The sequence below is a fragment of the Grus americana genome, chromosome 1 (assembly GCF_028858705.1).
Source record: "Grus americana isolate bGruAme1 chromosome 1, bGruAme1.mat, whole genome shotgun sequence".
Lineage (NCBI taxonomy): Eukaryota > Metazoa > Chordata > Aves > Gruiformes > Gruidae > Grus > Grus americana.
This window is the reverse complement of record NC_072852.1, coordinates 6,737,883-6,753,264: the sequence shown is the minus strand read 5'-3', so window position 1 is coordinate 6,753,264 and position 15,382 is coordinate 6,737,883. Positions and strand designations below refer to the sequence as shown.

The following is a 15,382-nucleotide window of genomic DNA, read 5'->3' as shown; positions in this document are numbered from 1 at the left end:
AGGCGAGGTACTCCCACAACAGCATTTATCCTCTCTGTATTCCTCGCAATATTTGAAACGAACATACTGTATAATAACACAGCACATTTTCCTCTAAGGTATTGTCATGAATCGGCCACAAAATAATATTAGTCGCTGTCTGGCGGATACTTGCTCAAGTGATGGTCTAGAACACAAACTCCCTTCAATCATTTGAGCCATTTACGGTTGAATGGAAACGGAAAGGTATCGCATACCTCGCATCTCTGCATGAGGCTGTAATCCCATTGAGAGATCCTGGCAGCGGTAAGGAACACCGGAGTGTTTTGTTTATTTTCATGGTGGAATTACAAGCTTCACTTATGGAGCTACCTGACTTTCAGTGCTTAGTTTAAAACTAATCTTATCCTCTGATTAGCGTCTTATTTTCCACAATCTTATTTTCTTCAACACAGAATCCTATGTTCTCTATCTTGAAATCAATGATAAGGCTCTATTCATACATTCTTAAAGATCGTTACAGACTTCCAATTATTTCTTTCAGACATGAGCGAGCTTCTTTCTTTCTTTCTTTCTTTCTTTCTTTCTTTCTTTCTTTCTTTCTTTCCTTCCTTCCTTCCTTCCTTTCTTTCTTTCTTTCTTTCTTTCTTTCTTTCTTTCTTTCTTTCTTTCTTTCTTTCTTTCTTTCTTTCTTTCTTTCTTTCTTTCTTTCTTTCTTTCTTTCTTTCTTTGTTTTTTCCCTGTGTTTCTCCTTCAGAAGAGAAAACTTCCACTCGCTGCAACTTGTAACGGTTGCAAGTGGGATTGGGTGAGCGTTCCTAGCATGAATGACAGAGGCAATGTATTCATGAGATTCCCTGATACATTGCAAATTCCATTTGCAAAGAAGCAAAGTTGCTTATTCTAACCCCTGCTTGCATATATTTCCCCCCCCTGCCCCCCCGCGATGGGAGATAGCCCATCTCCGAGTTACAATAGGGCGAGAGCTGGGATTGACTGCAGACTGCTTTAATGCCACTCTTAATGACAACTTGTGAAGATTAGGAAGTTGTCAGAATCAGATATCAGCAAAAGCTTCAGCTTGCTTTGTGAAGTCAGTCTGAATTAATTAATGGGTAGCTTTCCTTTGATATCGCTTTGATATTTGGCTGCAGCTGGATAAAAATCAACCACAAAGGAATCTACATTTTGTTTACCACTGCTTAAGACGCTGTTTAGCTCAGTGGTTTGGTTTTTTTTTTTCTTTTGCAGTTTTTGCTTTTTTAACTTCCCTGGCACAACGCAATAGAGACAGGCTTTTGTTAATAAATGGAGTCATGGTGGCATGTTTTTCGATGACTGCTTCTCTCCGCTCCTGGAGATACTCGGGCTACATTCTGGGAGCAAAGCCATTACAGATTTCAGCAAAGCCGCAAGTGAAATTACGGACCGTTCCAAAAGTAAGACAAACATCAGCCTTGCCTGCTCTGGTATTGCTTTTCCCATTAAAAGGTATTTAACACTTTAATGATATTTGCTCTCTGTTTTGGAGGGTGCTGATCACTTGCTCCATACACTGACAGCCTGAAATATAAGCTCTGCAACTGGGGGTCTTCCTTAACTTTTCAGCGTGGGAATCCACAGCCCATTTTGGTGTCTTTTGGATGTCTACCATGACAATCAGATGAACATGTCTGCACCCCAAAGAGGTGCTTGCACCCAAAGGACTCCCTGAGTATTTCTAGCAGCCCCGGTGACCCTGCTGGCAAGAGGAGCAAGGGTTGCTCTGCACACCACGGGGGAAGAGTGGACAAAGAAGCGGCTCTTCCAACTAAGCTGATGAAGATGATAATTTCTTTAGGACAACAAGCAAAAAACTAATTATCTTTCTGGGTCTGCAAAGTGTATTTTTAATTAGGCAGAATATAATTGCCCAAAGTGTGTTATTAGAGCAGGAAGCTCAATCAAGCCACACAGTTTCACCTGGTTTTCCAGGACGTATTATGGGATTTCTAATGACCACAGAGAAGACAGAACATATGTCTTCTCTCTCATCGTGTAGGTTGTCACATGCAACAGCACGGTGCATCTAAGCAGCATGGTTCATTACCCGACTGAGATGGGAGAAAGCTATCTAGGGATGCCTCAGCTTCCCACACCACCACGGGAGTCCAAACGCTAAATGAGACAACTGATAGCAACGTACAGAGCCACAGACCACGCAGCAGAGATCTTTGAAAGAATCAGCAGAGCTCACAGGGTTGGACACAATGGCAGAAAGATGCTGAACTAACATTCTCTCTGTTATGAACATGCCATGAAGCCCAGTTAGTCATAACAGAACCCAGATCCATGGGCGCCAAACATTGCTGTCGAGGCAGGTAAACGGCATCCAAGGGCATCGCTAATGATGTTACTTCCTGATGCCTGCAACATTTTTTATGATTTGCCTTTCTAATTTCACTGTTGTAGGAGTAGTCAGACTGCTAGGAAGGCTCCCTGAACTAGTTTTTCATTAAGAAGACAATTTTAATAGCTTGTGTCATGGTGCTAATGAGGCTGACTGAAGCACCTGTACTTTCTGTTCCGGATAACAGAAAACAGCTAACACCAGCAGGAGGATAAACAGCTCCTTAAGAGAGTGCCTGGGCTATTATCCTTAGCTAAGCACCCCACCTAAATCTTGGTGAGCTTTGCAATACCCTAGAGTACTCCAGTGACGGCCTCTCAGTTTTGTTCAGTTTTCCATTCTGAAGTGCACAGCAAAAGGTTCCTCAGTCAGTGATTTTTGGGTACCCAGCCTGAAAGTGATATCCTGTGAACAGATCCTCCAGCCTCGCTGAGTAAGATGTTCTAAGTTGGACATTCAATTCTGGAAGCATTTTGCAAAGTGATGACCTCAACTGTCTGGAGGTATGGAAATCAGAGGTAAAGCCCAGTGTCACACACCAGAACAGTTTGGCCTTTTGGGGATGGGCTTCACATCAGGGAATTTTTCTGAGGTTAAGCCAGGATTATGCGTTACTTGGTTTCCATCCCAATATTATTAGACTGCAAAGCTGCACAAAAAAAAAAAAATAATCCTGAACTACTCCAAAAGAGCTATCTAAAAAAGCTAGCGTGCTTCTAACTGCATTTGCAGCTGGGCTAACGTGCTCCTGCTTCTCAGCAGATCTGCTACACCAGGGAAAAGCAATGGTCCGGTGTCAATGTCCGGGATGTGAAACAGCTCACTGATGCCCACACCCTGCACAGCTCTGCACCCTCCTGACATACCCCAGGGGTAAGGCTGGGGCAGCACCCCCCGAGCAGGGCTTAGATCAAGGGTTAGCCTCCTTCTCCCAGTGCCTCAGGTCAATGGATCTTCCTGCACTTCCCTATTCTTGGAGAGTATCTTCCAGAGGTTTGAAGCTTTTCCAGATAATAAAAATACTTATTAGAGCACGGACTCATCCAGATATCACAATTCTTGAGTCACTGCCCTCTGTACTAGGCAACCAAGTGTATTTACTTCCTTTCTCTCAAGCCCACAAGAGTTTAATACTTTCATACACAGTGGAACAGCTTCAAGAGAAGCGGTGACCTCCAATCTCAACTAAGTCCAGTGGTGAAGGCTCTGTTAGGTCAAGTCAAGTTAAATCCTTACAACAAACAAGCCAGAGAGGACATGAACTGCATTCTCCTGCACACCAGAAAGCTATCCTAATGATCAGGCTGTATGGGAAGGTGAACCTGCCCCCCATCCTTCATTGAGAAAAAGGGACAGTAGAATTACGTATTAAATGTTTTGCTCAATTTAGAGAAGTTATTTTCACTTAGTCAATGTTCCCCTCTCCCTACGCCTGCACAACGGCCATCGTTCCGCCATTAAGCTGCAAGTTCAGCTATTTCCAGGGATTTCACTTGGCTCCTAAGTCACTTTTTATCATTTTGTGAATTCATGGCTGGTGATCCATTCTGTTTTTCACAGTAATGGTAGATGCACACCCAGCCTTTCCACTAAGGTACCTGAATTTAGTGCAAATATTGATTTTTCATTTAAGTGGCAAAGTCAGTGTAGCTTTTTTTGAGGGTAAGAGGTGGCAGTGGTGTATTTGCATAATAAAAAAATCACTTCTTCTGAGCCGGACAAAATGCAGCATTAAGTGGTTCCATTTGCACAGTATTTTAAAGGAAGAAATGGGCCAGATTCACTTTCTCAACATCATTCAATGTCTTCTAGTTCAGTTCCTAGCAATAGGCGCTCCCTGGGAATTCTCTGCTTTCCCATCTGGTTATTTTTATCATTTAAACAGTTCTAGACTTTTCGGATCCTTCATTAAACAGCATTTGGCCATGCTACATGGGTACTGAATTAGTTTAATTCGTCATCATAAATCAATCACTCCAATCCCTTAACTAACTTAATTGCTCTTTCTGTTTGTCAAAATCTCTCAAAGTCACTGATATCTCATATTCAGGCTATTATTCAAGTCATATTGGATGATTACCTTTTTATTACAGATAATTTTTACATAATGCTCACACGGTACTGACAACTCATGAGGCCTAAAGCAGAGAAGGGGACTGGGTATTAAAACGCTGCTCCAGAAAGGAGCGTGCCGGGATTTTCATTGGAAATGAGCAGAACTCATGATCTAAAGTGAAAATCAGAAATATATTTTGTTTTTTGCTTTTTGTTGGACAAACGGTATTTTATCAGAAAGCGAACGTGGGTTCACAGTAAGTCGTCATGGATGCTTGCATTTTGAAACAGATTATTCTGCAGGTTAAATAACCTGCTAAACCGATTCAGCACAGTGCTGAGATTTCTTTCCTACGTTACAACCCCTTAAGCCCCACGCAACCAGAGCGGCCGTGGCACTGCCTCGCCGATATCTGCGATACCTCCACCCGCCGTGGCACGTAGCGAGACCACAGGTGTTTTACACTCCGTGGGAAACCTGTGCTGGTCTGCGGGAATGACGGGAAGCCCCAAAATGGAGCGGTGTGATTGCAGCCTGGTGTACGGCAGAATGAACCCTACTGTGAACGGGCACCAAAAGAGCAGAAGGAGCTAAGTTCCTCTTTAAAAATCAGTTTTTCGTATTCTACACCCCTCAATGGACCCTGAGGTTTCCTTACAGCCAGTGCAGAACACTTAGGGAAAAGTTGCCCCTAAGGCAGTCCTGTTTCCTTGTCACATAAACGGCATTTAATAAAACCAGCAGTGATTCTTATAATGTAAAAACTGAAAAATCTTTCCTTAGACAACATCTGGCAAAAAAGGAAGCCATTAATATTTTACAAGACAGTTAGATCCTACAAACTCCACCTTGCTGTTTTAAAATTTCAAAGAGCTTTCTCAAAACTGCATTTCTCCATTGTTAAACCCTTAAATAAATTGATTTATACAGCTAATGTCCCAATTTCATGCCAGAACTTCTATACAAAGGGTCTGCTGCTACTAGGAATATGTATATCCCACTTGAAATAAGAACCACGTGAACCATTAGCCTGTTAAAAGCAGACAAGTGCTGAGGACTAAATCAGCGTGGGCTGTTAATTATTTTTGTGATAACCTTAGCTAGCTATCAGGATATATGCAAAAATATACATATAGGCAACAAATAATTGTTGCCATGTCAGGTCAATCTAACTTCAAAGACAGAACAAAGACTCCAAAGAGTTTTAGGTGTAGATTTTACAAATGGATTCTCATCGATTCTTGACTTCAAGTAGCCTTGCATGAGCTTAAAGGTGTATTTGTTTGGGTACTGGGCTCCAAGAATCCAACCAACGTATCGTGCTCTTGTGTCACCCATCCGCACTTAACTCTTGCCAGGAAATCCTATATCAGATTCACTAGTTAGCCAAACAGAGCACATTCTGATTTTAAATTAATGCACGTTAAAACTAAGCCAAGCACAAAACGTTAGCGCCACAAAGGCGGCTAAAGCAGTCCCCACGTACAGCTCTTCCAGGTTTGCCCTCTGTACAGGAGCCAATTTTCACTAAGCACCAAATCAGAGCACGGGAGCGACTAAGATTATTACATCTAACTGAAGGTAGAGAATAAATTGAGATGGGGGGAATTTATTGAATTATTTTGTTTAGGGAATAGAAGTTAAACACCTTTAACAAAGCCATGAGAGTCTTAATGAAGATGAGACTAGTTAAGGCCTCAGCTCTACATCTCCTCCCAAAGAAGCACATTTCTAAGATCATTATTACATTCCAATTGAGGTTTTCCCTTTTCTCCCTTCTGCCTTTTAAAACAAAATCCAAACCAACGTTCCAAGAAAACCTGACTGTAAATCGGATCATACAAACCGCATCCCCATGAGCCAGGATATGAGCTACGCGCTTGCACGTCGTATTTGAAAAGACACATCTGGAAATTCGTGTTGTTCATTTACAAGACATAAAAGCTACTTGTGATGCCAGCACCAAGTAAACAGAACTGGCCCTATTGCGTTGGTATGTATCATATATATCAATATGCCTGTATTTCTCAAACACTCTATATCTTCTTCTCTGCCTAGTAGCAATCCTACTGTAACAAGAGATATCTAAATACATTTTGGGGGAAAGATAAAAGCTCCATTATATGACAAGGAATATTATGACTAACCAAGAGATTATACTAATCATGAGTAAAAAGACGATGTTTGATCCTACTTATGCTGAAAGTTTTTAAAAATTTTTAAAAAAACATCTTTTAAATGAATTTTATCCTCAGGAAAATGATTAAAACCAGAAAAGCCTTGAGATGTCAGCTGGTGACATGTTTTTCTTCTTTATCTTTCTTTTTTGTTGTTGTTGTTGCTGTGAAAAAAAAATCTGAGAGAATACAGCAAAGTGCATCATTAACTTCTTATTAATTTTATAATACAAAGGCAATTCAGTTAAAATAGTGGTGCTGCAACTTTAAATTACAGAACTAGCTTGGTATTTAATGAGAGATTTAGCACAGCGGGGTTTCTGTTAAATTAAGTTGTGCCTTCACATCACAGTGGGAAAACAGGTGTATATTGGTTTAGAATTATGGAAATGTTGACTAATTCCAAGGCTTGTAATCAAACAGCAAGGCACCCTGCAATATTTTCTTCCAAGATTCTGCATTAATCATTTATGTCTGGTCTTATTTTCTTCATGTCCACTAAAAGGGTGCAGCTCAAAGGAGCAGATAAAGCGCTCGTGTTTTCGTGTCTCTGTTAAGGATGAGGTCCGTGCAAAAAGCAGACACAGAGGCAGAGCGCTGCTGGCTGCGCTCAAACGCCTACCCAAATTAAACTGAACACGCAGTCTTGGAAGGGGGATAAATTTCACACTAATCCCCCACTTTTTTGGCTCCACCAGTGCTGGTCTAAAACCTGCTTACGGAGCCACGTGGAGCAGGCCTGCATTTAAGAAATGAAGAGAGTAAGCCCAGAACTAATCTGGCCCCTGTGATTTAATGAGCATCGAGGTGTTCCTCTCCATGCTTCTGCAGCGGTGGGGGTCATACCTGCACGCAGGTAAAACGCGGGCGAGTTCCAACCGTCGCAGCATCCCTGCAGCCCCCTGCTCCTGCCGTCATCCTCACCTTATGCTAATAAATCACCTGCCTGTGCCTCGGATTTTCTTCCTGGGCTATTTAAGGATGCCTCTTATCTGACACACGGCGGTATTACAGTAAAAGCGGAAGGCATGGATTCTTTTGTTTCCAGGAGACACCTTATTACTGAACCTCCTACATTCCATATCTCATTTACTGGAAGCAAGCTGACACTTGATGCCCGAATGAACCTGATCCAAATTCATCCCCTGTTGTAACCCTGCCAGAAGATTGCTTCCATTTGCTCCGAGACTGTTTCGCACGTGGACCTATCCACTACCGATTCCTGCTCGTTCGGCGAAAGCTGCTTAGTGGGCCAGAGCTAACAGCATGAAAATTGCTGAAATTCATATAAGGAGAATCCTGCTAATGTGAAGTGTTTTCAGCACATGTGTGACAACTTTAAAGTGTGCTTAAATGAAGTTATTTTGGGAATGCACAGATGCAGCATAACAGTATCACCACGTACGCTGAATGTCAGCATACTGCACGTGCAAAATGTAGACACTCTCATATAATATACGCTGAATTGTTCTCAAAGAGAAGTAATGACTCTGTATTTGAGTCGCTTCTCTTTATTAGAGGTGCCCCTTTAAGAAGTAGGTGTAACAAGTTATCTCAAAGTAAAATCTTAACGTCTCTGGCAGTATCAGGAGTATTTTTAAAGCCCAAAGCCACAGAGTCACAGGAATGTAATTTTCGTGTTGCCTTAAAAGAAAAGTTTGTAACCTCACAGTCAGGACAGAAAAACACAGCTTGAAAAGATAAGTTTGAAACGATAAAAAGCTAGCAGTAGCATTAGAAAAAAATATTATATTTTTGAGCTTCATTTAAAGAAAATCAAGAGGCACAGTAGTCTCTTTAACTGCTGTAGGCTCATTAGCTGTCCAAAAGTGGAGAAGAAATGATGCCCTCCTCAAGTAAGATGCGCTGCAGAGCTGAGCCAGCTCTGCCACCTGCACGTGGGAGGTCAGGGAAGGAGTGTGCCCCTCCGAGGCACCCGCTGGGATAACGAAGATCTCTCGAAACACAGCAGCCAGGTCGTGGGGCTCAGGGAAGAACAGAGGAGCAAACGAAAGGATTCTCTCTGCTTCTGAGGGGAGGGATGTACAGGTCTCACGGTAGAGCTTCAGGGTAGGGTCCCACACCCTTCCTGGCCCCGGGGATGCTGGCTGGGCAGGATGCTGCTCCAGCAGCTCGGGACCACCTCCGCTGGAGTGTCCACCCTACCCAGCACAGCCGCTTGACTCAAAGCGTGTTGGGGAGCAGTTACACAATGAGTTGGGTTAAGCGGAGCATTAGCTGAATTGGATTAGAGAGCATTCATCCAAGGGCTCGGCATTTTCTGGCAGTGGGGATGGGAACCAACAACTGGGGTTGCAGAGCCAGAGGACGCTGAGATTCAACCTGAGCTCCAAAGCCATGTCAAAGGGAATCGTCCCTCAGAGTCCTCCTTTCTCTCTGCAGATGGCTCATACATCCTCTACACCCTCTGAAGCCGAACCTGCCACTGGGAGCCTTGCAAGGTCTTGACACTGTCCCTTGCAAGGGCCCGTTGCTGGAAAACATCATGTGAATCTGAAGTGCCATAATTTTTCTTTTATTTTCCTGTAGCTGGTCTACCTCTGCAGACTTCCTACCACCCCCTCCAGCATTTTCACTTGCAAATGACAGAGGACTCGGACTTTACCTCGGTGAATTAGCAGGACTCACAGGTTACTATCTATCTGACACACTTCTCTACGTTGGTCATTTCCATGACACGTGAGGTGGCTTTCCTAACAGGAGTTGCATAAAGTGAGCTGGCCAGATGCGAATTTTTCAAACACATAGTGTCCAATTTCACATACAGCACATAGGAACTAAAGGAGATATTGAGCATATAACTGTCGGTCCAGCCAATGTTGTATTTATTTATACAGTGTTGTATGCATTTATTTATTTTTGTGTCTGTAACCACACACTCCAACCACATACTTGAACACTTCCCCTACATCTTCCCCATCCTTTGTATTCTTCTAATCCCCAAAGTATTTGGCTGCACCCAGAAGAAGAAAATAAAACATTCAAACATGATTTCAGAGTTAAGGCATGCAATTACCAGTGACATACTTCCCTCTAGCCCCGTAACTTAAGTCTGAACTACTGCAGGATAACGCAAGCTACAGTTTGTACAACACAACCGCAACTGTTCCAGCCGCTGGTGTGAGGCATCAGTGAGAACAGGTTGCTGAGGAGAGGTGGTGGCAGGAATATGGTGACGCCGTGCAAGCAGCTACCCGGTACCAGGCTCTACGGTACCGTGATGTGCAGCCACCACACCAACAGAGTCAGGTTGTTTAGAAGCCACGTGGATAAAGGCTGCATTTAACAAAGCTGGCTGTATTTTGTCTTTTCCTCTTCTCTCCCTTCTCAAACTAGAAGCCCCAGTGGTGCGGTGTTTTTCTGCCATCTGTTCCACCCCCCCCGCTTAAATAAATAATAAAAAAAAATTGAATCTAACTCGCACTTCAGTAACTGCCTCTAGTCAGCAGGAATCAGCACTGTTTCCAGCCAAGGGACTTTCTACAGAAGAGCAACTGCCTTTTGAGATGATGCCATTGCTACAGGACTGGCACCGTTACAGGACAGACCATCAGGTTAGCCACCCTCCCTTGAAGAGATCAAGGTCATTTGGGGCACCAAGCAGCATCTTGAGCAAAAGGGCTATTTTTCTGGCAATAAAATAATTAGGATCAAAAAGTAAATGTACTCACCCCAGGTAAAGTTTTAATATTGTGCAGTGCATTCTGTGCCTCAAGAGCAGCTTTTCTTGTATAAAATGTTACGAAACAACAACCTATAGAGAGAAATGAAAAGCTTTCAGAAATTAGTGAGTATGATTTGTGAGAGTACAATAGGGAGGGAGAAAAAACAGTGGTTGAACAACACGTTATGAAAGCTGGAAATGTGAATTATCATGAGGCTGCCTGTATGACATGAATAAAAGAAAGCTTGTATGGTTTAAAATAAAAAGTCACCCCCTGTGCATTGCATCTATAGCACACCTACATTGTTAGTGAACTGTAATCACTTAGAAATTAAGTTAACCAAAATCCAATTGGCTTTGTACAGTGTAAATAAGGTTATATTTTTCTGAAGGCTCCCGATTATACTTTGAATATAAGCAACATGGCAAGCTCAAGCAGCAGGAATTCATTGTTGCATCCCAGGCAGAAATTCAAGTTAAAGCAGGACCTTATTTAAAGGGTCTTATATGTAAGAGCCAAGGTTTGCTCCCCCCCTGTTTGAAACAAGGTAGGACTGGCGGTAGGGCACTCATCTCAGTTGCAAGAAGGAAGATAAGCTAGAGGAGGATTCGCCACTGGTGGGATACTGGAGGCTGCTGGTGGCTGGCAGCACTAAGTGAGGCTCCATCCGTCTGACCTTCAGTAACGCAGATGGTTTTAGGTGCCTTAATCTGCTGTTTATCCCTTTGGCAGCATGGTCCAGCTAAGTGGTCTGTGGGACCAAAGACAGGTTGCTGTCACTTTACTGCAACCATGGGAAGTAACTCTTCCCGCAGCACATGCAACCCAGGCAGTTCAACGCCTGGCCCAGGGGGAGGTCGGGGCTCACAGGTAGATCCTCAGGGGACAGCTATAACATGGTAGGCATGGGACAAAGAAACAAGGACAAAGATTTGACTTGCTGCAATCTGTAATGTCCCACAGTAATGAAGTCTGCTCCCAAGGATGCACAGGGCACGTGCGGAGAGCTTACTGAGGGAGGACCTTGCATCCACGTTGCAGGTGGGATGCTCAACACAATATCCCAGCTTGTGACTTCAACTTTACTTCCAGCAGGAGGGAAACCACTTTGAGAGCACCACTTGTGCGCTTACGTGCATAAAACAAGATTGCAAGAAAAATTCACACTTAAATAGCTCCCACCCAGCACAGTAAATCAGTGATGTAGGCACACGCTTAGAGCCTCCTCTCTTACTACTCTGTCCATAGGGGAAATAGGGTGAGGCTGAATGCAGCCCTCATCCTGCGGACATGGGCAGCCCCCGCTTTGGAGCCAGGTCACATTAATAAGAGACCCCGAAACTCCTAGAGAGCTCTGTGGCTGCAGATGGGGCGCTCGGTGACCCAGCTGCTATGGGGAGACGGAAAACATGCTGGGTAATGCTGGTTGGGAGGCAGAAGTAGGTACTGAAGCAAAAACCTGCTTGCTATCATCAAACAACATGATGCAGATTTTACAGATACATTACAAAACAAACCTGTTCTCTTAATCAACTCCAGAGAGTAGTGTCAAAACCAAAGAGTGAACAGAAGAAACCCCGGCTCTCGAGCCTCGGTGCTCCCTTGGCGTGTGACACAGACAAACTAATCTGTCCTTTGGGCAGCAAGCAAAGCTGCTGCTTGCACCGGTTCCCTAATGTTGACTGAGGTGAAAGAGCACACCCCACCTGATATGCCTGGTTTTGTTCAACCTCGCAGCATCCCCGTAACAGCAAAGGAGACCTAGGAGAAAGCGTGCGCAGGAGATCGCAGCGAGCACATCTTAAACAACCGCGTGGAGCGGGTCCGTACCAGCCCTTGGAAGGAAGGGCTGAAGCCAGAACATGCCCTCCGCTGCCTCTTGCTTGGCTCAAGCTGTGATTGCACTGGGAACGCTCCCTGCGGCTTTGCAGCCGGGCCAGCGACGACCATTACCTTCACAACCAGCACAGGTAATCGCGTATTCCCAGCTGGAATACAGCGAGTTTATCCCCCACGCAGAAAAGCACTTGCAGGCAATACAATACACTGGCAGGCAGGTAACGCAGACTTAACACAGCCGAGAGGAACGTTTTTCATACTGCCAACAGGTTCCCTAAAATTTCACAGTTTATGATAGAGACGGTTTAATAATTATTTCAGTGAGCCAAACATTGTTTGGCAGGGATGAGTGTTACAGACAGCCGCAGCCTGTGAAGGTTTGAGCTTCCTGTCAGTGTTTCTAAATCTTCTATTCCACTGTAAAATTCTGCAAATTTAAATTATTTTACTCTGGAATGAAAATGGAAAACAAACCTGAGTTTGTGACATTTAATGGTGTGACTTTGAGAAAACATTGCAATATTTTTCTATCCTGCCAGCCAGCTCCAAAGTCTATCTTCTATTGTTCTTCATTTGGTTTATTAGCTTTTTAACATAAAGCTTTTTAACCAGGAGAGAGGATTCAGAGGGGAAAATACCAAGCAGTATTCAGGACTTTGCAATTGCGATGTCCTTTACCATGGATCTGAAGAGTTTCATTTTAGATTTCAGCTCTGTGGGTTTATTCCGATAAGGCGAAGTTTGAAATCTATTGGTTTATCAGTCTTGGCAGTACTTGAAAGAACTGTACTTGAAAGATGAATATACTGTGAAATACCCTTTAACTAGTCATTTTTTGGGAAGTAATAGTGCAGGAGAGAAAAATGTCTCTGTGAATGAGGACTGGGAGAAAACAGTAGCTTAATGGGAGACGTGCAGATGTTTCAGGCAGATCATCGGACCCTGACAAAAATGGAGACTTCTAAGCTCACAGATCGACACATCTGAAAATGCACATGGATAAAACCTTCCTCTGGACTCATTTTGTTCATATCTTCTCAAAAAAGTACAACAAAACAAGAGGCGGTTTGCTGTGGTTTGAGGAGACCATAGGCACCAGTTGTGGACACCCGATTTTGAAGCTATCTGCTAAGGAGGTCAGGGCTGGACACTAAAGAAAAAATAAAATTAGAAAACACAGGAAAACAGAAAAGGCAAAAGTACACACGGTCCCAAAGGAAACACTATAGCTCAGCCTACAGACTTTCTGGATGTGGCTGCTGCCAAGTTACGCAAACCTTTGCAGCTCTAACAGGTCGGCTTTGAAGATGCCTCCAGTGTAAAATCCCTTTGGCTCAGTACCACATCCTGCAGGACAAAGTACCAAATTCAGCCTTTTCTGCAGAAATATTGGAAGGGAAGATGCCTGTGCAAGAAGATGGGGCTAATCTGTGCTTTAAGACTGGTAGCTGGCCCCTGCTGAAAGACAACTAGGAAACGACTTTCCTCCCTCCATTTTCCCTAAGAAAGTGTAATACTGCCAAAGACAAACCAGTGACACCACTGGAAAAGAAAAAGTGCATTTCCTAGTAGGAGAAAATAAAAAAAAACCCCAAGTGTCCTCTCTCCAGCCCCCTGCACACATAATCTTGGCTTCATCACCAACAAACTTGACAGCAGCTTGAACCACGACTAAACTTTTTTGACACCCAAATAACTCGAAGCCTGACAGTGATAACCTTCTCCCCTCCTAGTCAGGACAACTTAAAAGGTGAATTGGTTTGTGGATGTGGTTCTGCCGATCCTCAGCAGCCTGAAATACAGCCAAGTTTAACTCCATGCGGGCTAGTATCTTCTCAACCAAAGGAAGAGGAGCTTGCGCTGCCAGTCCCGTGCCTCCAAAGCAGCAAATCTCCTGTGTTTTGGTAAGTCGGTTGTGCTCTACTTGGAACCGTATTTACTACAGCGTAAGACATCTCTTCTTTGTACCTAGAAAAAATACTGAATGAATCACGCGGATCCCTACAGTCCCTTAAGGACATCGGCAACAACTTCGTGGCTATCCTGCCAGATGCTTGAACAGACTGAATAAAACCTGCCACCCCGTGCTGCACAGCGTCTAATGGCAACAAATGGGATGCTGAGAAACCGAGGCAGAAACCAGCCCCACTTCTCAAAGCGTCCGACAAGAAAACGCTGCAGTGTGTACACTACAATGCTCAACTTCAACACCTCATTAAAAAAAAGGGAAAAGATCTCTTATTTCAGCTTGTTTTCTCTCGCTCTTTTTTTTTTTTTTTTTTCCCAAAGGAAATTTAGTGCCAGAAAAAGACCTCAAGGTCCCAGCCACTGGGAGAGAGTTGACACATTCAATTCTCCATGACACATTCAATTCACAAGCCCCCGCTCAGGCTGCCAAAGGCACCAATTAGCACCGGTGGTGGAGATTTTATTTATTTAATTTCCACATAAACCTGTTTAGCAAGACACCGACAGCGGCAAACAGCCTCGCGTATGGCTAGAAACAGCTTTACTTGAGTCACTGTCAAAGATGGCAGCAACTTGATAACATGGGGATCAGGCAGCCAAGGCTTCACTAACGCAACCATTTAGAAGTTAGGGATGGGCAAAAAAAAGCAAATGGTGAGGATTCTCCCACCACTGCATCCATTAACTTCTGCTGACAGCGAACTTGGGTTTCTGGAGGACGTTTGTGCGCGTTGTGGAATTACGACAAATTGCAGAGTTTTCACCATGAAACTTCAGAAAGTGCCATTCCTCCTACGAACAAGAGGATTTTTTCAAAGAGCTGTCAGTGACCTCCTGCAATGGGACTTCTCCTCCCGCGCGACTTCTGCTCTACGACCCAAATTAGCCCCTTTGTGAAACCCTCGTCCCCATCCACCCAGCAGAGAAACACGGCTTTGTTAGGCTGTAAGATACAGCCCTATGACATCGCTAGGAGCTCCGTCATGTCATTGTTTTCATCCCTTTCTCCTTATTCAAACACAGACTAATTACTCCGTGAGAACTGTTTACATTCCTAATTTTGAACACCTAACAAAAGGAAGCTCTCCTCCACTCAGAGATGTGGCTTACACGGTCCTCGCTGGCGTTTAACAGCACTGGGATCTGTGTAAGAAGCTTAATCTCTCAGCCAGGATTTCACGCTTGAATGAATACGGCAACCTCCATCTTGCTTCGGGTGTGAAAATGTCTCTCTCAGCTCCCTAAACTGAATCTATAGTTCCTAGGTTGAAGTTACCAGGAATTATGC

At 43.8% G+C, this 15,382-nt stretch overlaps 1 protein-coding gene across 14 annotated transcripts in view; it reads right to left on the bottom strand.

The window, feature by feature from the left end:
* CELF2 (CUGBP Elav-like family member 2) overlaps window positions 1-15,382 on the bottom strand; it is a 577,644-nt gene that overhangs the window by 99,002 nt on the left and 463,260 nt on the right. For all 14 annotated transcript variants that reach the window (XM_054819652.1, XM_054819577.1, XM_054819567.1 and 11 more), the window contains one exon: window positions 10,294-10,376. In XM_054819652.1, the coding sequence (XP_054675627.1) occupies window positions 10,294-10,376 (83 nt within the window). The remainder of the gene's footprint in view (window positions 1-10,293; window positions 10,377-15,382) is intronic.